This window comes from Anolis sagrei, chromosome 5, assembly GCF_037176765.1.
Source record: "Anolis sagrei isolate rAnoSag1 chromosome 5, rAnoSag1.mat, whole genome shotgun sequence".
NCBI lineage: Eukaryota > Metazoa > Chordata > Lepidosauria > Squamata > Dactyloidae > Anolis > Anolis sagrei.
Genome location: NC_090025.1, coordinates 151,100,583 through 151,117,034, shown reverse-complemented (window position 1 = coordinate 151,117,034; position 16,452 = coordinate 151,100,583). Strand labels below are relative to the sequence as shown.

General features: G+C 38.2%; 1 protein-coding gene across 1 annotated transcript in view; it reads right to left on the bottom strand.

Annotated features, from left to right (window-relative positions):
- Window positions 1-16,452, bottom strand: part of ALX1 (ALX homeobox 1) — a 57,622-nt gene that overhangs the window by 23,475 nt on the left and 17,695 nt on the right. Inside the window, exon 3 of the mRNA XM_060777372.2 lies at window positions 7,358-7,486. Within this exon, the coding sequence (XP_060633355.2) occupies window positions 7,358-7,486 (129 nt within the window). The remainder of the gene's footprint in view (window positions 1-7,357; window positions 7,487-16,452) is intronic.

Below are 16,452 nucleotides of genomic sequence, written 5' to 3'. Positions count from 1 at the left end.
TATATAGTTATAAGTAATATATATGTCAGCATGGGGCCAACATGGTGCAGTGATTTGATTGTGGGTCTAAGATTCTAGGAAACCAGGATTCAAATCCCTGTTTGGTCATAAAGACCTATTGGGTTACCTTGAGTAATTCACATTATCTCAGAGCAATGGCAAAAAACTTCTGAACACCTCTTGCCGAGAAAAACCCATGAGATTCTCAGCTTAGGGTCACCATAACTCAGAAACTACTAGAAAGTACACAACAAGAACAACAACTATATCAGACATGTGTGTCAGGGCTCTATCATACCACATTATTATAATTCAGTTATTTGTCTTTAAGGGCCTATCCACACAGGACCCAAAATGCGGGCCCTCTCAGACTTTTACCTGAGGCATCCAAACAATGCCTCAGGTTAAAAGCAAATTAATTCAGGACAAAGCAGGAAAACCCTGCTTTGTCCCAAATTAATTAGGCAGTGAATTAGGCCCAGGTAGTCCTGGGATTATTGAGGGGGCAGTCCGCACAACCCTCACAAACCCCCTCCTCAGAAACCCCTCAAAAGCCTTTTAAAAATAAAATAACTTACCAGGCCACCATTACACTGCTGCCAGTAATCTCCGGGCGGTCAGGAGGTAAGGCTCTGTGGCTAGGAATTCCCCCTTTCTAAACAATATATCCCAGGATCCCATATGATGTTTCCATAGCAATGAAAGTGGAATAATATCATTATATCGGTGCAGTGTGATAGAGATCTGAATTATACTTTTGTTCAGATTTTCCTCAAGCTGTTTCATTCAACATATGCATAACTACAGGTTCCAACGTTAACAATCAAGACAGCTATACTATTGATCATCAGATTCAGTTCTAGTTTATTAGAAACTAGAGCTGCCAGATAAATCACCCCTATTGCTTCTGTGTCTTGCTCAATCAAGGGTTCTGCTAGGTACATATTCCTAGAGGAAAACATTATAAATTGTACAACCAAACAAAGGCTACACAGGCATGGTGTACAAATCAGAATTAATGGCTCTTAGAAGGACTTGGAGCCTCCATGGTTATTCGTCAGCTGCATGCAGAACAAAAACATATTTTAGTCAAATGCCATGTGGTGTATAATACATACCATATGGAATATTTAATTTGAACATCTAACTCTGATTACTGCTAATGGAAGTTCCCCCACAACGTGCTATGGTCATAAAGGAATTCAGTGAGGAATTAAGATGAGAGATTTAACAAAGATCATGTGCATATTTATATATTTCATTGCATCTTTGGCTTAGGAAATAGAATCAAGCACTCTAAAAGTTTCCCACTGTTGGAAAGGATGTAATAGCTGGAACATATTTGCTAGTCCCGGTGATTCAAAACTAGCTATTCTATTTTTAATGGAATGCCACATTCTTGCTATGTGCTTTTTTACTTGCTTTCACACCTCTGTTCAGCCATTTAGAAAAGAATGAGATGGAAACTGCTGAATTCCCCACTCATCAAGTTCTAGTGTCTTGTAAGCAAAGTAAAGCTTTTCTAAAGACAGCAGAGTATAGGGAGGAAATCATGAACCCACACACCACCTTGGGAGGACCACGACCTTGCTGTTTGCCACTACTGGAAAACAGCCAGAGGGATTCTCCAATGTGGATCATTGGTGAGCACTGGTGAACCACATTAGTTGCTTACTGATATGGCAATGCTGCAGCAAAGAAATGACCAGAGCTACAGCAGAGAAATAAACGCAGACAGCAGGAGACTTGTTGTTGTTTGCCTTTAAATTATTTCCTATTATGAAGTTTTTTGAGGATGACAGTGTGTGACACACCTGAGGTCACCAAGTAGGTTTCTATGACAGAACCCAAAATTGAATCCTGGTTTCCAGAGTCTAATGTTAACACTTAAACCACTACACCATGCTGACTCTGAGCCTAGCAAGTCCCAAATAACATTTTTCTGGGGGTTCCATTTCATTCTCAATGTCTCATCACGGAAGGGCTATTGAAACCGAATGATTTGGAATGAAATAAAAGATGGAAACTTGGTTAGAATATGGGCAAAGGAGAAGGAGGAAGTGGTTTCTGCTCTCCTATATGAAGTGGTAAGACGTCTTATATCAATCCCCAAAAGCAAACCAAAAGTAAATTTAATTCCCAAATATATATCTTTTGCTCTTCTGCTTTTTTAGGATGAGTAGGGTTAGTATTTTTAAATAAAACCTCATTCTACAGGATGATTTTTATAAAAATCGTATAAAGGGTTTTCAATTAAAAAGAAATAGGGAGGTTGGCAGAGGTTAGTGCCACCAAAGCCTATCCAAATTTACATGTACCTTTTTTTCATGTCATGTTGAGAAACTGAAAGTTGCTTCTGGTGTGAGAGAATTGGCTGTCTGCAAAGACATTGCCCAGGGGATGCCCAGATGTTTTGATGTTTTATTATCCTTGTGGGAGGCTTCTCTCGTGTCCCCACATGGGGAGCTGAAGCTGATAGAGGGAGCTTATGCGTGCTCTCCCCGGATTCAAACCTGTGACCTGTTGGTCTTCATTCCTTCCGGTGCAAAGGTTTAACTCATTGTGCCACTGGGGGCTCCTACATGTACCTTGTAGGCCATGTAATTAACACCACAACCCAGAATTCTGCTATATACCGATGCAGTTGAAAAATTCAAAGGCAATGCAATGCCTTCAGAAACACAATTGCACTGTCAGTTCTTGGTCAACTCAAAATGGACCTACATCAGCATCTGCTGACAGGAATATCACACTGATATTCTGTTGGATCTCTATGTCTGACCTGAACCCCACTAAATACTAGGAAGAATGTCCTGATGCAATATACCACCTCAAAAGATGTCAGACTCTTTTTTAGAGGCTGGCTACCCAACCATTTATCAGAAAGGTTGTAGTAACAGATTACCTGCATCTGAATAGATTATATCTGAGATACCTGCAGCTCTTATTACATTTTTGAATTACATTCCTATAGTGATTTTGGTATACCACAATATAGAATACTTGACCTGGGCTGAAGAGACATGATTAAACCTTATAAAGCCATTTCAGAAGGGAAATATAGCTCATATTTATAATTATAAACCGCTAAAATTCATTGAAAATAAAAATTTGTTCAATTTTTAACTTTAAAAAATAATGGTGGGCAATATAAAATTGGTAAGTAAAAAATAGAATACATCAATTACACAAAATTATAATTTTCACAAAAGTATAAGTCCATGGTAAGCTCACACATTCCTTTTGAAGTTTCCACACGCAATGTTATTTCTCAGGTTAGAAAGAAGGGCAGGGAAGAATAGTATGAAATAGGCACACTTGGCTGAATTGACTTACAAGGATCATTGTGAAGCAAAGGAACAAGGAAATCTCAATTTAATACCTAACAGAGACAAAGCAGTAGAATGTACTGATCATGTCATTTGCCACTTCCTTCTTCAGTTCTCCTGTCCTCTCTGAGCTTAGCTACAATCTTCACAGTAGCTGGGGAAGAATGTCCTAATAATAATACCTTGTTATGATCTACCACTGCTGTAATCTAAAATATTTTAGAGCAGCTTGGTATTGAACAGGCAATTAAGAGTAATTAATTCTACTATAGACTTGGTTTTGGTACAGCCAAAGACCATTAAAAATAGTTTGTTGATATAGATCCACACAGCTGCCTATCTGGGGTTTTCTTTGAGGCTGCCACAAGCACTGTACTGCAACATTTATCATTGCACTTCAAGGTTTGCCACCACAGCCATGTACCGTAAATTGAAGGTAGAGGGGGGAAAGGAAATCATGTCCATTCATATTCAAATTCTTTTAAGAGCCAACACACCATCATATATGTCTTTTAAAATGTAAGAATTTTAGACTCATAACATAGGCTACGAAGAGTCAGCCCTTGGTATGGGAGACAACCAATGAAGACCATGTACTATACCTTTTATTTAAGAGGAAGCAAAACAATGTTTGAGTATTTCTAGCTGAAGGAAACTCTATGAAATACATGAGGTCACCATAAGATGACTTGAAGATGCATACACCCACACAACACTCATCAACATCAAAAAATTGAAACAAATTTTTGAAAAATACAGCATAGGGTTAATAATATTATTATGCCATAATAAATTAGGTGTCACAGAACTAATTGCTGGCTTTGCTGGAAAATAGTATTCTTTCTAGAAAGGGGAGAGGCATGAAAAGAAACAGAAGCATAAAAGATAAGAAGAGCAACCAACTGAGCCTGGAAGAAAAAGGTTGAGGTCAGGACACAAAGAAAAAAGTGAAGATAGAGAATACACAACCCTCTGCATCCTTTAAAACTCTGCTCTAATGAGATGGAAGACATTCCAAAGTACAATTTGGAGAAGAAGCCAATGAAATTTTCCACTTTGTCTTCCTTTAAAGCAGTAATTCTCAACCTGTGAGTCTCCAGATGTTTTGGCTTTCAACTCCCAGAAATCCTAACAGCTGGTAAACTGGCTGGGATTTCTGGGAAGAATTACCCACTCATCCAGTCCTGATTTATCTCACTTTTGCAGCTGATTTTACAGTATCGCCATTACTTTCACTTCTTTCTGTTGCCCCTATTTTTCCTCATCTTTAATAGGTGCAAATGGAGTCCAAAGTGCCAAAAACCTTCACCCCATCAATTAAGCATTGGTGAGAGGAAAGGAAGAGATGGAATCTTCTTGTTCCCAGGAGGCTTAGGCAAAATCAAAATGCTGCCACCTCTTTTAGTTCCTGTGTTCTTCCTCAAAAAAAAAGCAAACTTGATCATATTCTGATTTTGCTTTCTTCATGTGTCTTGGTTTTCATCTGTGAAACTTTGGTGGGTATGTGAGTCTATTCCAAGCAAAAAAGTGATAAGTTCCATGCACAGCTGGTGTGTCACAAAACCCTAGCTTTTCAAATATTTTGAAAGGATTCACTGTAAAAAAAATCCACTATATTGACTCATCCAGTCAGTCATAGGTCAGTCTCATATATAAGTTGAGGGCATGCCTGTGGGCCAAAATTATGGATTTTGATATGACCCATGGATAAGTCGAAAATCATGTAGAGTACCAATGCCAGCTGCCTCAGGGCACTGCTAACATTTTTCCCACTCAGACATTCAAAAAGGCCAGAAGAAACACACAGTGGAGACAGCAAAGGGGCTGGTGCTCCTTTTAGGTTCTAAGCTCTTGTCTTTTGCTATTCTATTCAGAGTAGGGGGTGGTTCCTTTTTTGATAACAGCTAAGGTACAGTATTCACGCTGACCTATGGAGAAATCAGTTCAGGTCTTGGGGGGTTTATTTTTTGACTAAAATTTCTAGACTTATACATGAGTATATATGGTAATTGACATCACATAGGAGATATGCAGACATATTCATTCTCCTTCCCTATATGCATGGAATGGGACACACTCCTGTCTCATTTGAAGAATTATTGTAACAACAGCTTACACACATGGATAGACTTGGAAGCCCTAGGCATAGAAAGTAGCATTGTGTAGGTCCCTTTCATGTGAAGATCCAATGGGAAGATATTAGGAAGGCGGGACCAACAGGAGTTGAGTCATATCTTATTGCACACTCGGCATGCTAGCTTTCCCCATGCTGAAGGTCCCCAGATGTTTTGTATTACATTACTCATTAGTTTAAATCAGCATGGCCAATGACTGTGGCTGATGGGAGTTCTAAAACATTTGGAAGAGGCCAGGTTGGATGGATACCAAAAATCATATTATTATCATGAAATCAGTACCTCTGATCATACAGTTAATCGAACACAGGCAAACAGTCACGAGCAGGTAATCAATCCTACACAGTTAATCACTAATAGGCAGATGGGTCATTTATCACCTATTTCCAGAAATGCGGCTATCCTAGATAATACATGTTAGCTTTACAACAGCAGAACAATAGCAAACTGGAACTTTGTTTGAGCATCAGGATAACTAGCTTTCACTTAATTTAATGATGTGTGAAAGGAACCTTCTCCCAGAAATATATGCCAAATTGTCCAAACAGGAAAATGGTGAATCCGCCAGAAAACAGTTAACGCCTGCCATTTTACTTGGAAGCCAACTTTATGAAACTGGAGGGAGTTGAAAGAATTTCCTTCAAATTTTCATTTTTCACAGAACATTCCAACAACTAATTATTTATATGTGCAAACACTTAGCTGCTCTGATTACAATGCTTTCTGACATTTGTGAATGGCAAAAAATTAATTAAAACTCCAAAATGTGTTTCAGAAAAATAAAATTATGCAATTAATGGCTACTCACAGAATGGAATAAAAAGAAAACAGATGGTTGGCTGTAATTACTGTTTTTATAGAATTCTTATTCAAGCAGGGGACAGATTGCCATAAAAGAGCCCTCAAAATACTGCCGTATCATGCAACACAAGGTTAGATTTCTTCTAATCGTTAACAAATGTATTGAACCCAAAGATAAAACTATAGGATGGTTTAACCAAAAAAAAAGGAAAACATTTACTAGCTTATTGGCAATTCTCAAGGTTCTCGTTCATCCAGAAACTTTGTGTAAAATGCCTTATATGTATTGTAATTATTATCATATTTAGAAACTAGGAGGTAGTAATTCCAATCTTAAAACTTCTCAAAGCAAAAGATCCCACATAGACATGGAGGTTTACTACTATACTCAGACTCCCTTTTTTATCTAGGTCTGATTCTCTGTCTCAGATTAATGTGGTTGAAAGATCTTCTGGCACTGATAGTCTGTATGATATGACCTCCATATCTATGAACCCAATCCAGGCAGTTTCAGAGCCATGGTTTCACTTATTCAGTACTATAAAATCTACACCCTCTTCTGCATTGTTCACCCCCCCCCCCTTAGAAACAATAGGGTTCACTTGTATCTGTGCATTTTTTATTCAAACAAAATCTGAGAATAAATGAGGAGGGTGAAGCTTACTGGCTCTGCATATTGTGGCAATGGTTCTGTCATCTTCCACAAAACAGAGAACAGCTTATTACAGAGGACACCTTCCTTCATCAATGGAGGTCCTCTGTGTGATTTGGAGGGTGAATTTTCCAGTAATTCAGTTCATAGAAAATTGAGTAAGGGCCCTTTCATACTACTCATGGGTGGCATATATTCTGTATCTGAAACTAAAGCTGATGTGGTCTATCCAATGCAATTTTCTGAATCAGAAGCCCAAATAACCAAATCGAATCTAAAGTTGACCAAAAACTGATTTGTAATCCTTTTGGTACTAATATTCGAGAGTGGTCCCTGGTCAAAGTGGTCCCTGTTCAAGTGTTCTCTGGTCAAAAAAAGGTTGGAAACCACAGGTATACAATAGTACAGGGAAAGAACCAACATTTTAATATATTAAATACCTGTGGATAGTTATCAGTCCTTGGTAGAACAGATATGTCATAGGTGGCAGCAAAGTGACTTTTTGCTTGTTGGATTTGCCCATATCGCTCTCTTTTTCTCCACTTTGCTCTTCGGTTTTGGAACCAGACCTACATCAGAGAAGAAAACAGTGAAAACATCCATATGAATTATCTCCCTCAGATCTTTCACATTTTTCCTAAATGGACCAAGGGTCCCTTTATGAAATACATCACAGTAGGACATCTAACTAAAAGAATTTTCAGAGAAGTTTGAGCACAGCTACAGAATTCATTCTCCAGCTACCCAACAAACCCCAAATCTGAGAGTATCTTAGAATAACCATAAGACCCTTCCACCTGGAGAAGGACCCAAGCAAAAGACTGTAGCCCTCCAGCTGTTGTTGAACTACCACTGCCATCATTCCCCTCTACTAGTTATGCTTAGGCTACTGGGAGCTTCAGTCCAATAACATCTACATAAATGGCTCTCAACATTTGTTCCTCTTGGTTTTTGGACTTTAGCTCCCAGAATCCTTGACCATTAGCCAACCTGACTGTGACTTATGGGAGTTCAAACCATCTGGAGTAGTCAATGTTGAGAACCATTGGTGTAGATGTCTGTGATTTCCACCCTGCTGTAAACTTGAAATAATAATGGACTAGAATGCAAAGTTGAAGTACTTTGGCCACATCATGAGGAGACAGCAAAGCCTAGAGAAGACAATTATGCTGGGGAAAGTGGAAGGCAAAAGGAAGAGGGGCCGACCTAGGGCAAGATGGATGGATGGCATCCTTGAAGTGACTGGACTGACCTTGAAGGAGCTGGGGGTGGTGACGGCCGACAGGGAGCTCTGGCGTGGGCTGGTCCACGAGGTCACGAAGAGTCGGAGACGACTGAACGAATGAACAACAACAACAAGAATGCATAATATTTTAATGCATAACTAACATTCCTGAGGCTCTGCCATATGGCTGGCTGTTAATTCAAGATGGAAGAGGTACTCAGAAGACTACAAATGATGCTTAGCTTTGTGGATGGTTTACAAATTAACTAAATGAAACATTGATTGCAGCACTGTTGTAGAAGAGAAGTTAAAACAGTCAAGTTAATGCTCACAGTGGCACATTAAACAGCTAACCAATTCAAGAAGAGGAGACCACAGCAAAAGGAACAGAACTACAAGAGGGTGTAAGACAGAGCCAAAGCCCCATTCACACATGCTAGGTCTGCGCAGCCAGTAGGAATTACATCCAAGAAAACAGCCTTGCCGTGCAGACAGGAAGAATGGCACTGTTTCTGCTTCTCTTCATTTATTTTGAAATCCAAACTTAGAAAGTAAATAAATTCCAGCCCTTAGACTTTTTATTCTAAATATGTGAAGGTACATGCAGCCGAAACCAACACAGCCAACTTCCATGCAGTGATCATGGTAAAAGTCAAACTGATTGGAAGCAGATCTGTTGAACATCACTGCATCTCCAACAAGGCATCAACATTTGCCAAAGAGACTTTCATTGCCAATTTTTAGGAAGGTGACTTGGATTCAGTTATCCTTACAGAGGAAATAGACATTTAACATCTGTTGGTTTAATAGAAAGGGGTTTTTTTATTTTAAAAAAACCACACACATCATATCATAGCCTTCAACATTTCACAGATGACAACTGATACACATGTGGCAAAGCAACAACCAAGTGCAATCAACATGGCAAAAGTTATTACAGAGGAAAAACAGATCACCTAGACAAACTTGAGAAGTTTACTTTTGCCTGAGTCTACAGAGAAGGATAAGAATTTATTCTTAATCCCCTTTTCCTTGCAGACTAATTGAGTACTAATGACTTCTGCACATTAAACTCAGTTTGCACCAATAGAAATAAGCCAGAGGCAAAGAAGAAGAGGACTAACTAGGACATTTGAAATGCAGCCAAAAATTGGGTCACCAAAGCATTAATTGGGATTTTCCTTACCAAATCAGGAGGGTATGCCATATCTTCCCTTGTGTAGATAGCTCTAATTCACATACCCTGTGAGTTTACTTATTAGACTGCCTGATCTTATTTTGGTTTCTCAGCATAAACTAATGTATTACAATAAGAGCACATAGAAAACATCATGTGCATTTAGATTTCTGGATACAGATCTAGCAATGTCCAGTTAAACGCAGATTAAAGAAATGAACTAATATAGCTAATATTCTATGTGTACATATAGATTTAAAATGTGTGTGTACCTGTATAAGTGTACACACTCTCACACACCATTTTGTTTTTATGCTTTACCCTAAGGGAAACACTAAGGATCCTTCCATACAGCCATATAACCCAGAATATGAAGGGAGTAAATCCCACAATATCTGGTTTGAACTGGGTTATCTGATTCCACACTGCCATATAGTCCAGTTCAGAGCAGAAAATGTGGGGTTTTATTCAGCTGTATGGAAGGGGCTTAAGTGTCATGTTTAAGTTAATCTAGTAATTATAATTTGTATTGCTTAATTAAATATTTCCTGGTAATAATTAAATCATATTTCAAAGATAATTCACATAATTCGGCGTTAACGGACCTGAAAGTATATAGTTGAACAGGCTTACAAGTTATGCTTTTATGCTGCAAAAATTATATGTAGGTACAAATAGAAGGTGGATCCTTTGCAAGGTCTGAAGTTCTATTATTTCACTAATTTGCAAGGTACCAGGTTCAATCTTTTCAGTTTTGACTTCAAGGGCATTTGCTGAGTCTCCCTTCCCTTCCTCCATGGTGGTTTTGGACACTTTTATATTTTTTCCAACTTCTCCACTGGTATCATTAGGACCAAGACAACAGTGAGAGTAGTTGGTGGACCAGCTGGGTACCAGCAGTGCTATGAATCTGATGGAGTGCCAGAACCAACCAAACTTTATATATGAAGGATCTTGGGTAACAGAGTTGTGATCAAGCTTTGGTAGAAACCATAAAACCTCCCAATGGAGAGGCTTAATTGTTGAGCAAAATCCTTAAAAATAGCTCAGTATCCCTAAATACGATGATGGGTAAGCTATAATGTATGTGAAAGTGATCTGCTTTTGCCTTATAGACTACTGGAAGGGGGAAGAGGCGCAGAAAGAGAGCAAAGCAGCAGAAAGGGAGAAAGATGGGAAGAAAGAGAGCAGGGAGATTTCATTCACTCGTTTGTCTTCTACTACTGACATGTAACTCCTGGACAAATCACCCTGTAGGAATTCAGTCCTCAACAAGAACAAAATAATCTCCCACCTTCTTGAGAAATTTCAATTCAATAGCCTAGGAAATGCATTTCGATAACCACATGTAATGTTTGACAGTGAAAATCAGCTATGTAAATATTCTGATAACTGACAGAAATCTGCAGTGATTTCAGCTCCCATTGCTTCATCTCCTGAATTCAAATTTCAAAAACAAAGTAAAGTTGTGGCAAAACTCAGACCCACAGCTTGTTTGCATGAATTTAGAGTTTCAATCATTCCATGATTGCTTCAGAAACAACATCAGAAGAGTTACCTAAAAGGCTCCTTATGCCATTTGATAGTCATGTGATATAGTATGGAGAACTGCTATAGAGAAGTATACCAAGTTATCCTAATCAGTATTCCATTGCATGTATACCTAATGGTCAAATCATACCTTTGGGGGGGGGGGGTGTTAAAATACTTGTCCATAGTTCATTGGTACATGGCCACCTGTCTCATCTAAACCTATATATGTGGGCTCAATCAAGGGGTTTTGCATCCTGACACAAATAACAACATGCCCCCTACCATTCCACATACAGAAGCAAACAGGATCAAAAGTTGAATTTTATTTGAGCAATGGAATGGAACACTTTCTTCCACTGGACTCAAAGGTGACAGGTTAGTTTATGGAGTGCAGAAAGAACTGAGGTTGTATCTGCACTGTAGCATTTATAAAATTAGACATCACTTGAACTCTTATGGTTCAATGCAATGGAATTCGGAGAGTTGTAGTTTATTGAGGCACAAGCACTCTGGCAGAGAAGGCTAAAAACCTTGTAAGAGTAAAAACCTTGTAAAACTGATTCCATAGAACTGAGACACAGAAGTTAAAGTGGTGCCAAATTGCATTAATTCTACAGTGTAGATGTAACATCAGTGGCACATACACTTCTATCCTTCCATAGAAGGAAAAGATTAGGAGGTTGGGCCATAGAATAAGGGAACTGCCACTGTTGCCCCACAGCATCTGACACCTTTGATGGTTATCTAATAGTAGAGCTGCTCTTATATAGTAGTAATCAAAAAGGCAGAGGTGTATGTGCTGCACTTTATATGCAATCTGAGTAGATGGTTAGCCTGACAGCTCTTATTATTTCATTGGACCTTATGTGGGATTTTGGTGCCAGGCCATGCAGGGGAACAACAGATGTCCACCAGATGTGCCGCCTAATAGATTGCATCCTTATATGTATTATTTATTTGTTTATTGGATTTATCTCTTTCTTTTCTTTCATGGCTAGGCTGAAAAGCAGCTTCCAATATATATTTAAAACCAACACCTACTAAAAAAAACCCAATTAATTACACTAACCGACACTCATTTGAGTGCCTCAGATTAAAGACCTGTTTCTGAGTATATTTGGCCTGCTGATTTTAAAAATGGAACCAGTTTTCTCCTATCGACTCTAGTGTTTGAGATACAGAACATATGCCATAGCGCAGTTTTCATCCGCTTGCCCATAGAAAATCATGATAAACATATCTAAGAAACTATAGATGATGCAGTCTATCCAGTGTAATTTTTTGAAGCAGAAAAGGCCGAAAAATCAAGACACCAAGAAAAGTACATTTTGTGTTGGGCTATGTTATACATATGTGGTGCAATATCAAAGCACAATATTGAAATGGTTTCAAACTCCTCACAGAGAATAAATAAAATTAGAATCCAGCCCATCCATTTAAAACCTCTGCCTGTTTCCATTAGAAAATTATCAAAGGCTTGAAATAACAAAATGAACTTGTTGCACCAATTGAAGGAAAAGGAAGTGACCAGTCTAGCTTCCCTTGGAAGGAAATTCAACTGCCTGAAGAAGCCACCAACAAGGCCCTCTCTTGTAATCTGAAGGCTTGAAGATTGGCTGGGGTCAAAGTTGGCATGTATATGAATATGGTTTTTCTGATAGCCCGTAGACAAGTGATATCGTTTATACAGCATCTTGCAACAATCTGAAAAAAATCATGTGATCTCTTTCTGAAAATTTAGCATTGGTTCTCAGTCTTAGATTCTCGGATACTGTTTGATGACAACACCACCATTCACAAACATAGCGCACTTCAGGGACTTTCTAGTTAAAGGATTGCCTTGCTAAATTCTTGTACCATTTTTTCTCACACTATACTGTTATACTGCTATATTCCATCTTAACTGCCATGACAAAATTCTGTGGAATTCTGGGTTTTCAAGTTTAGTGAGCATAGTGGATAACTCTAAATAACCCTTCCTAAACTGCAAATCCATAAATGTTGCCATGAAAGATAATGCTATAGCAGTCCTCTGGGAATAGAGGAAAGGGTTTCTGTAGGAATGCACAATTTACCATTTAAAGTTCTAGTCCTTCAATTGATTATCACTCCTGTCTTCTTCAGATATCTTATCAATTATCAGAGATGTTGGGAGGTGTAGTTCAATAACATCTGTGTACCCATATTTTGAAATCATTCTTCAATAAGATGGTTTGTTTTTACTCTTTGTTCAACATTAAAAGATTCAGAAATTAATTTTATCGAGTTCTTAACTCTCACATTTAATTGCCAATTCAATGTCCAGGTGGATTTCATGGTTGAATCTAAATAATGCACATACATTAAGTTTATTGATATCATCAAGATTTCTCTCTCTTCAGTCCTACTTGTTCTAATCTCTGTGCAGTTTTTTTTAAAAAAATGTAATGTTATTAGCCATTTAAAAATGCTAGAAGTGGTGAATCAAATATTTAAAAAAACACAAACAAGAGTTTAAAATATAATCACAGCACTAGCATTTGCAAAATGCTGAAGAGTCTAGTACTGTTGAGATCAATTCATGGCTATTCTAAAAATGCATATTGGGAGAAATATGTGTTGATTGTTCATCTGAATGAAGTGTATAGAATATGACCTCTCATTATCCCCACATATCAACACATGGGTTACCTGGAGAAGAATTTCCACATTTGCATTTAGTTTTTAAGATGCCCTGATCCCAGACAGCATAGGTCTTTAAAGTTTTAAAAAATCATATTGAACTAGGACTGAATGAAACCATTTTCCAATGGACACAGAATAAACACAGGAGATCCCTCTTCTTCGACCAAACTAGGAGACCAAAGAGAACTGCTGTGAAACTAGAGGCAGCTAAAAGCATACTTTGGAGATTCCAAATTCCAGAGAGGTTTGTTTTGTTTTTAATTTCAAGGCATGCTTTTAAAAATAGCCCAGTGAGGACTGAGGACACTTAGCAGTTGTAGAAAAAGATAAACTGTTGGCAAAGAGGAAAAATAATAAAATGAGCGCAGCATGGGATGTGCAGCTTGGATGGAATGGCTGATAAGAATTGCTTTTTGGAGATATCATACATTGAACCATTTTGTCGCAGAGCCCACTTATATGGTGCAGTATGTAGAGCCAAATAAATAACCTGGCAAATATATTCTTGAACCAACCCAAGCATACGTTACAATAATCTAGAGTAGTGTTTCTCAAACTCTGCTCCCCCAGGTGTTTTGGACCCACAATTCCTAATATCTGATAAGCTGGCTTGAATTTCTGGAAGCTAAAGTACAAAACACTTGAAGGAGCAGAGTTTGAGAAACACTGGTCTAGAGTAACCAATTGGCATGCCTGAGCATATAATGTAACCTTTTTTACTTCGGTATATAGGCAATTTAAGACACTAAAACCTTACACTGAACTGAATGGGGCACAGCACTCGGATGTCAGTGAAGGCTGAGGTCTTACACTCATATGAAACCATTATCATGTGGCAAATGTGTTTGGAACTGAATGTTTCGCCAAACCAATAGCTACATTTTTCTGTAAATTGCTTTTTAGGAGTTTACTCAGGGGAATTACACATTATCACCTACTTCAATTACTCAAAGTAGTCCTTTATTTTCTTATAAATATGTGGATCGTGACTTTTTAATGTGCATGTGTATATGCATGCTGATTCAAGCTATTTTTGTCACACATTGAGAAAAATTGTAATATAAATAAAATACATAAAGAGATTATATACACAGATATACATACAGATATGTAAAAATCAACTGTCAAAAGTTACCACAATTATGTCAAATAACTGGAGATTGGTTGTAAGTATATCAAAGCATTAAAAATCAACTTGCACAAAATTAAACTCAATGCAAACATAATGTTGTTCTCCCTGAATTGAGTTGAAAGGCTAACAAAGGCTCAGATTCCTAAAGTCTTAAAATCTAATATCAGAGCAGGAACCTAATCGGGAAAAGGTTTCTGAAATTGACTTGGGTTTTATCATTTGTGGATGTTATTGTTTTTTCCACCTCAAGCACATACATATCCTAATGTTGCCTAGAGAAGTGGGGATAGACCTCCATAGAACTGCAGTAGATTTAATATGACAGTTTTGAAAAATGCCTCTTGAACATTCAAAGTTCATCACCAACACATAGCTGGCAAGGATATTTTTAACATACTTGAACCTCCTTAGTCATGCAGAGATCCCACTGAAGTCACAGAGATTTGACCAGCTTGTTAGGAATCGCCAGATTGCTCCCTTCATTGGTAAATTCATATTATCTCTTACACCAAAACCTACTAAAAATCTGTCTGCCCTCCCACAGTCTCCACAGGAGGCATGGAGAACATGGTTATGGGAATTTAGTAATGAGGTCCTTTCACTGAAAAAAGTCCTCTACCATTTCTGTAAGCTGGGTGCCAATTATTCCACTGACGTGGAGCAGGAAAAGAGAACAACACTGATAAATTAGGTTCAGGCCAGCATTCTCGGCATGTATGCAAGACAAAACATAAATTGGATCTTGATGAAATGCTGCAGAAGGGAAATGTGTGGAGCATATCCAGCCAATCCCTGCACTAAACTATAGCAAACAATTTCCTTGCATTTAAAAGAATGCATAGGTAAGAAAATCCATTTTTAACACTGGCACTCCATGCCCTCCCTCAAAAGAAGTTTGGTGTTTACATCAATTTACTTAAAACTGACTCTTGGCAAAGGTAAAGTAACCATTTGCCCATACAAAATGCAGGGGGAAAGAAACAACAATCTGTGGCTTGTTATCCTTGCCTAACCAGATGCTGGTCTCTAATGATGTCAGGTCTTTGAAAATTGTTTCATATAGTGAAGGAATCTTGTTGCCACTCAGCAGAAGAATGGTCCCCCTTTTTTTCCTCCTCGTACACTGTCTTTTTTTCAGCAAGCTGATCAGAAATGCAAAAACCCAGAGCATTTTGTTCAACAAGTGCGGAAATCACTGTGTACATAAAACGCATAAAATAAACATGCTCAAGGAGGAGGGGGGAAATGAAATTAGCAATTTGTTTCCAAGGGGCAAACATAACATACACAAACTGCATGCTATTTTTCTCTTTATTGTGCCTCCCACAAATTGAATAGGTTTGATTCTGCTAGCCTTACCCATCCAGAGCCGTAATACTGCACCAAATAGCATAAGAAAGCCCTGTAATCTAGAAGTTTCAATACAACCAGCCTCTGTTATAGCCGGGTCTTGTTCTTCTGCAGTGCAACATGAAATTTGCATGGGAGGATGTGTCAGCAATATTCATTTGAAAGTAGAAATGCAACTATGAGATGATCTCCTGTATCCCATCATGTGGTTATTAGAAAATCTTACATTATATTTAGGCTGGAAACATACCATACAGGCCTCTTCCACACAGTTGAATTAAATCCCACATTTTCTGCTTTGAACTGGGTTATATGGTAGTGTGGACTCAGATAACCCAGTTCAAAGGAGATATTGTGAGATTTTCAGGCTTGATGTTATGGGTTATATGGTTGTGTGGAAGGGCACAGAATATGTAGGACCTAGAAAAGCTTACAAATAATTTCGGGAGTGGGG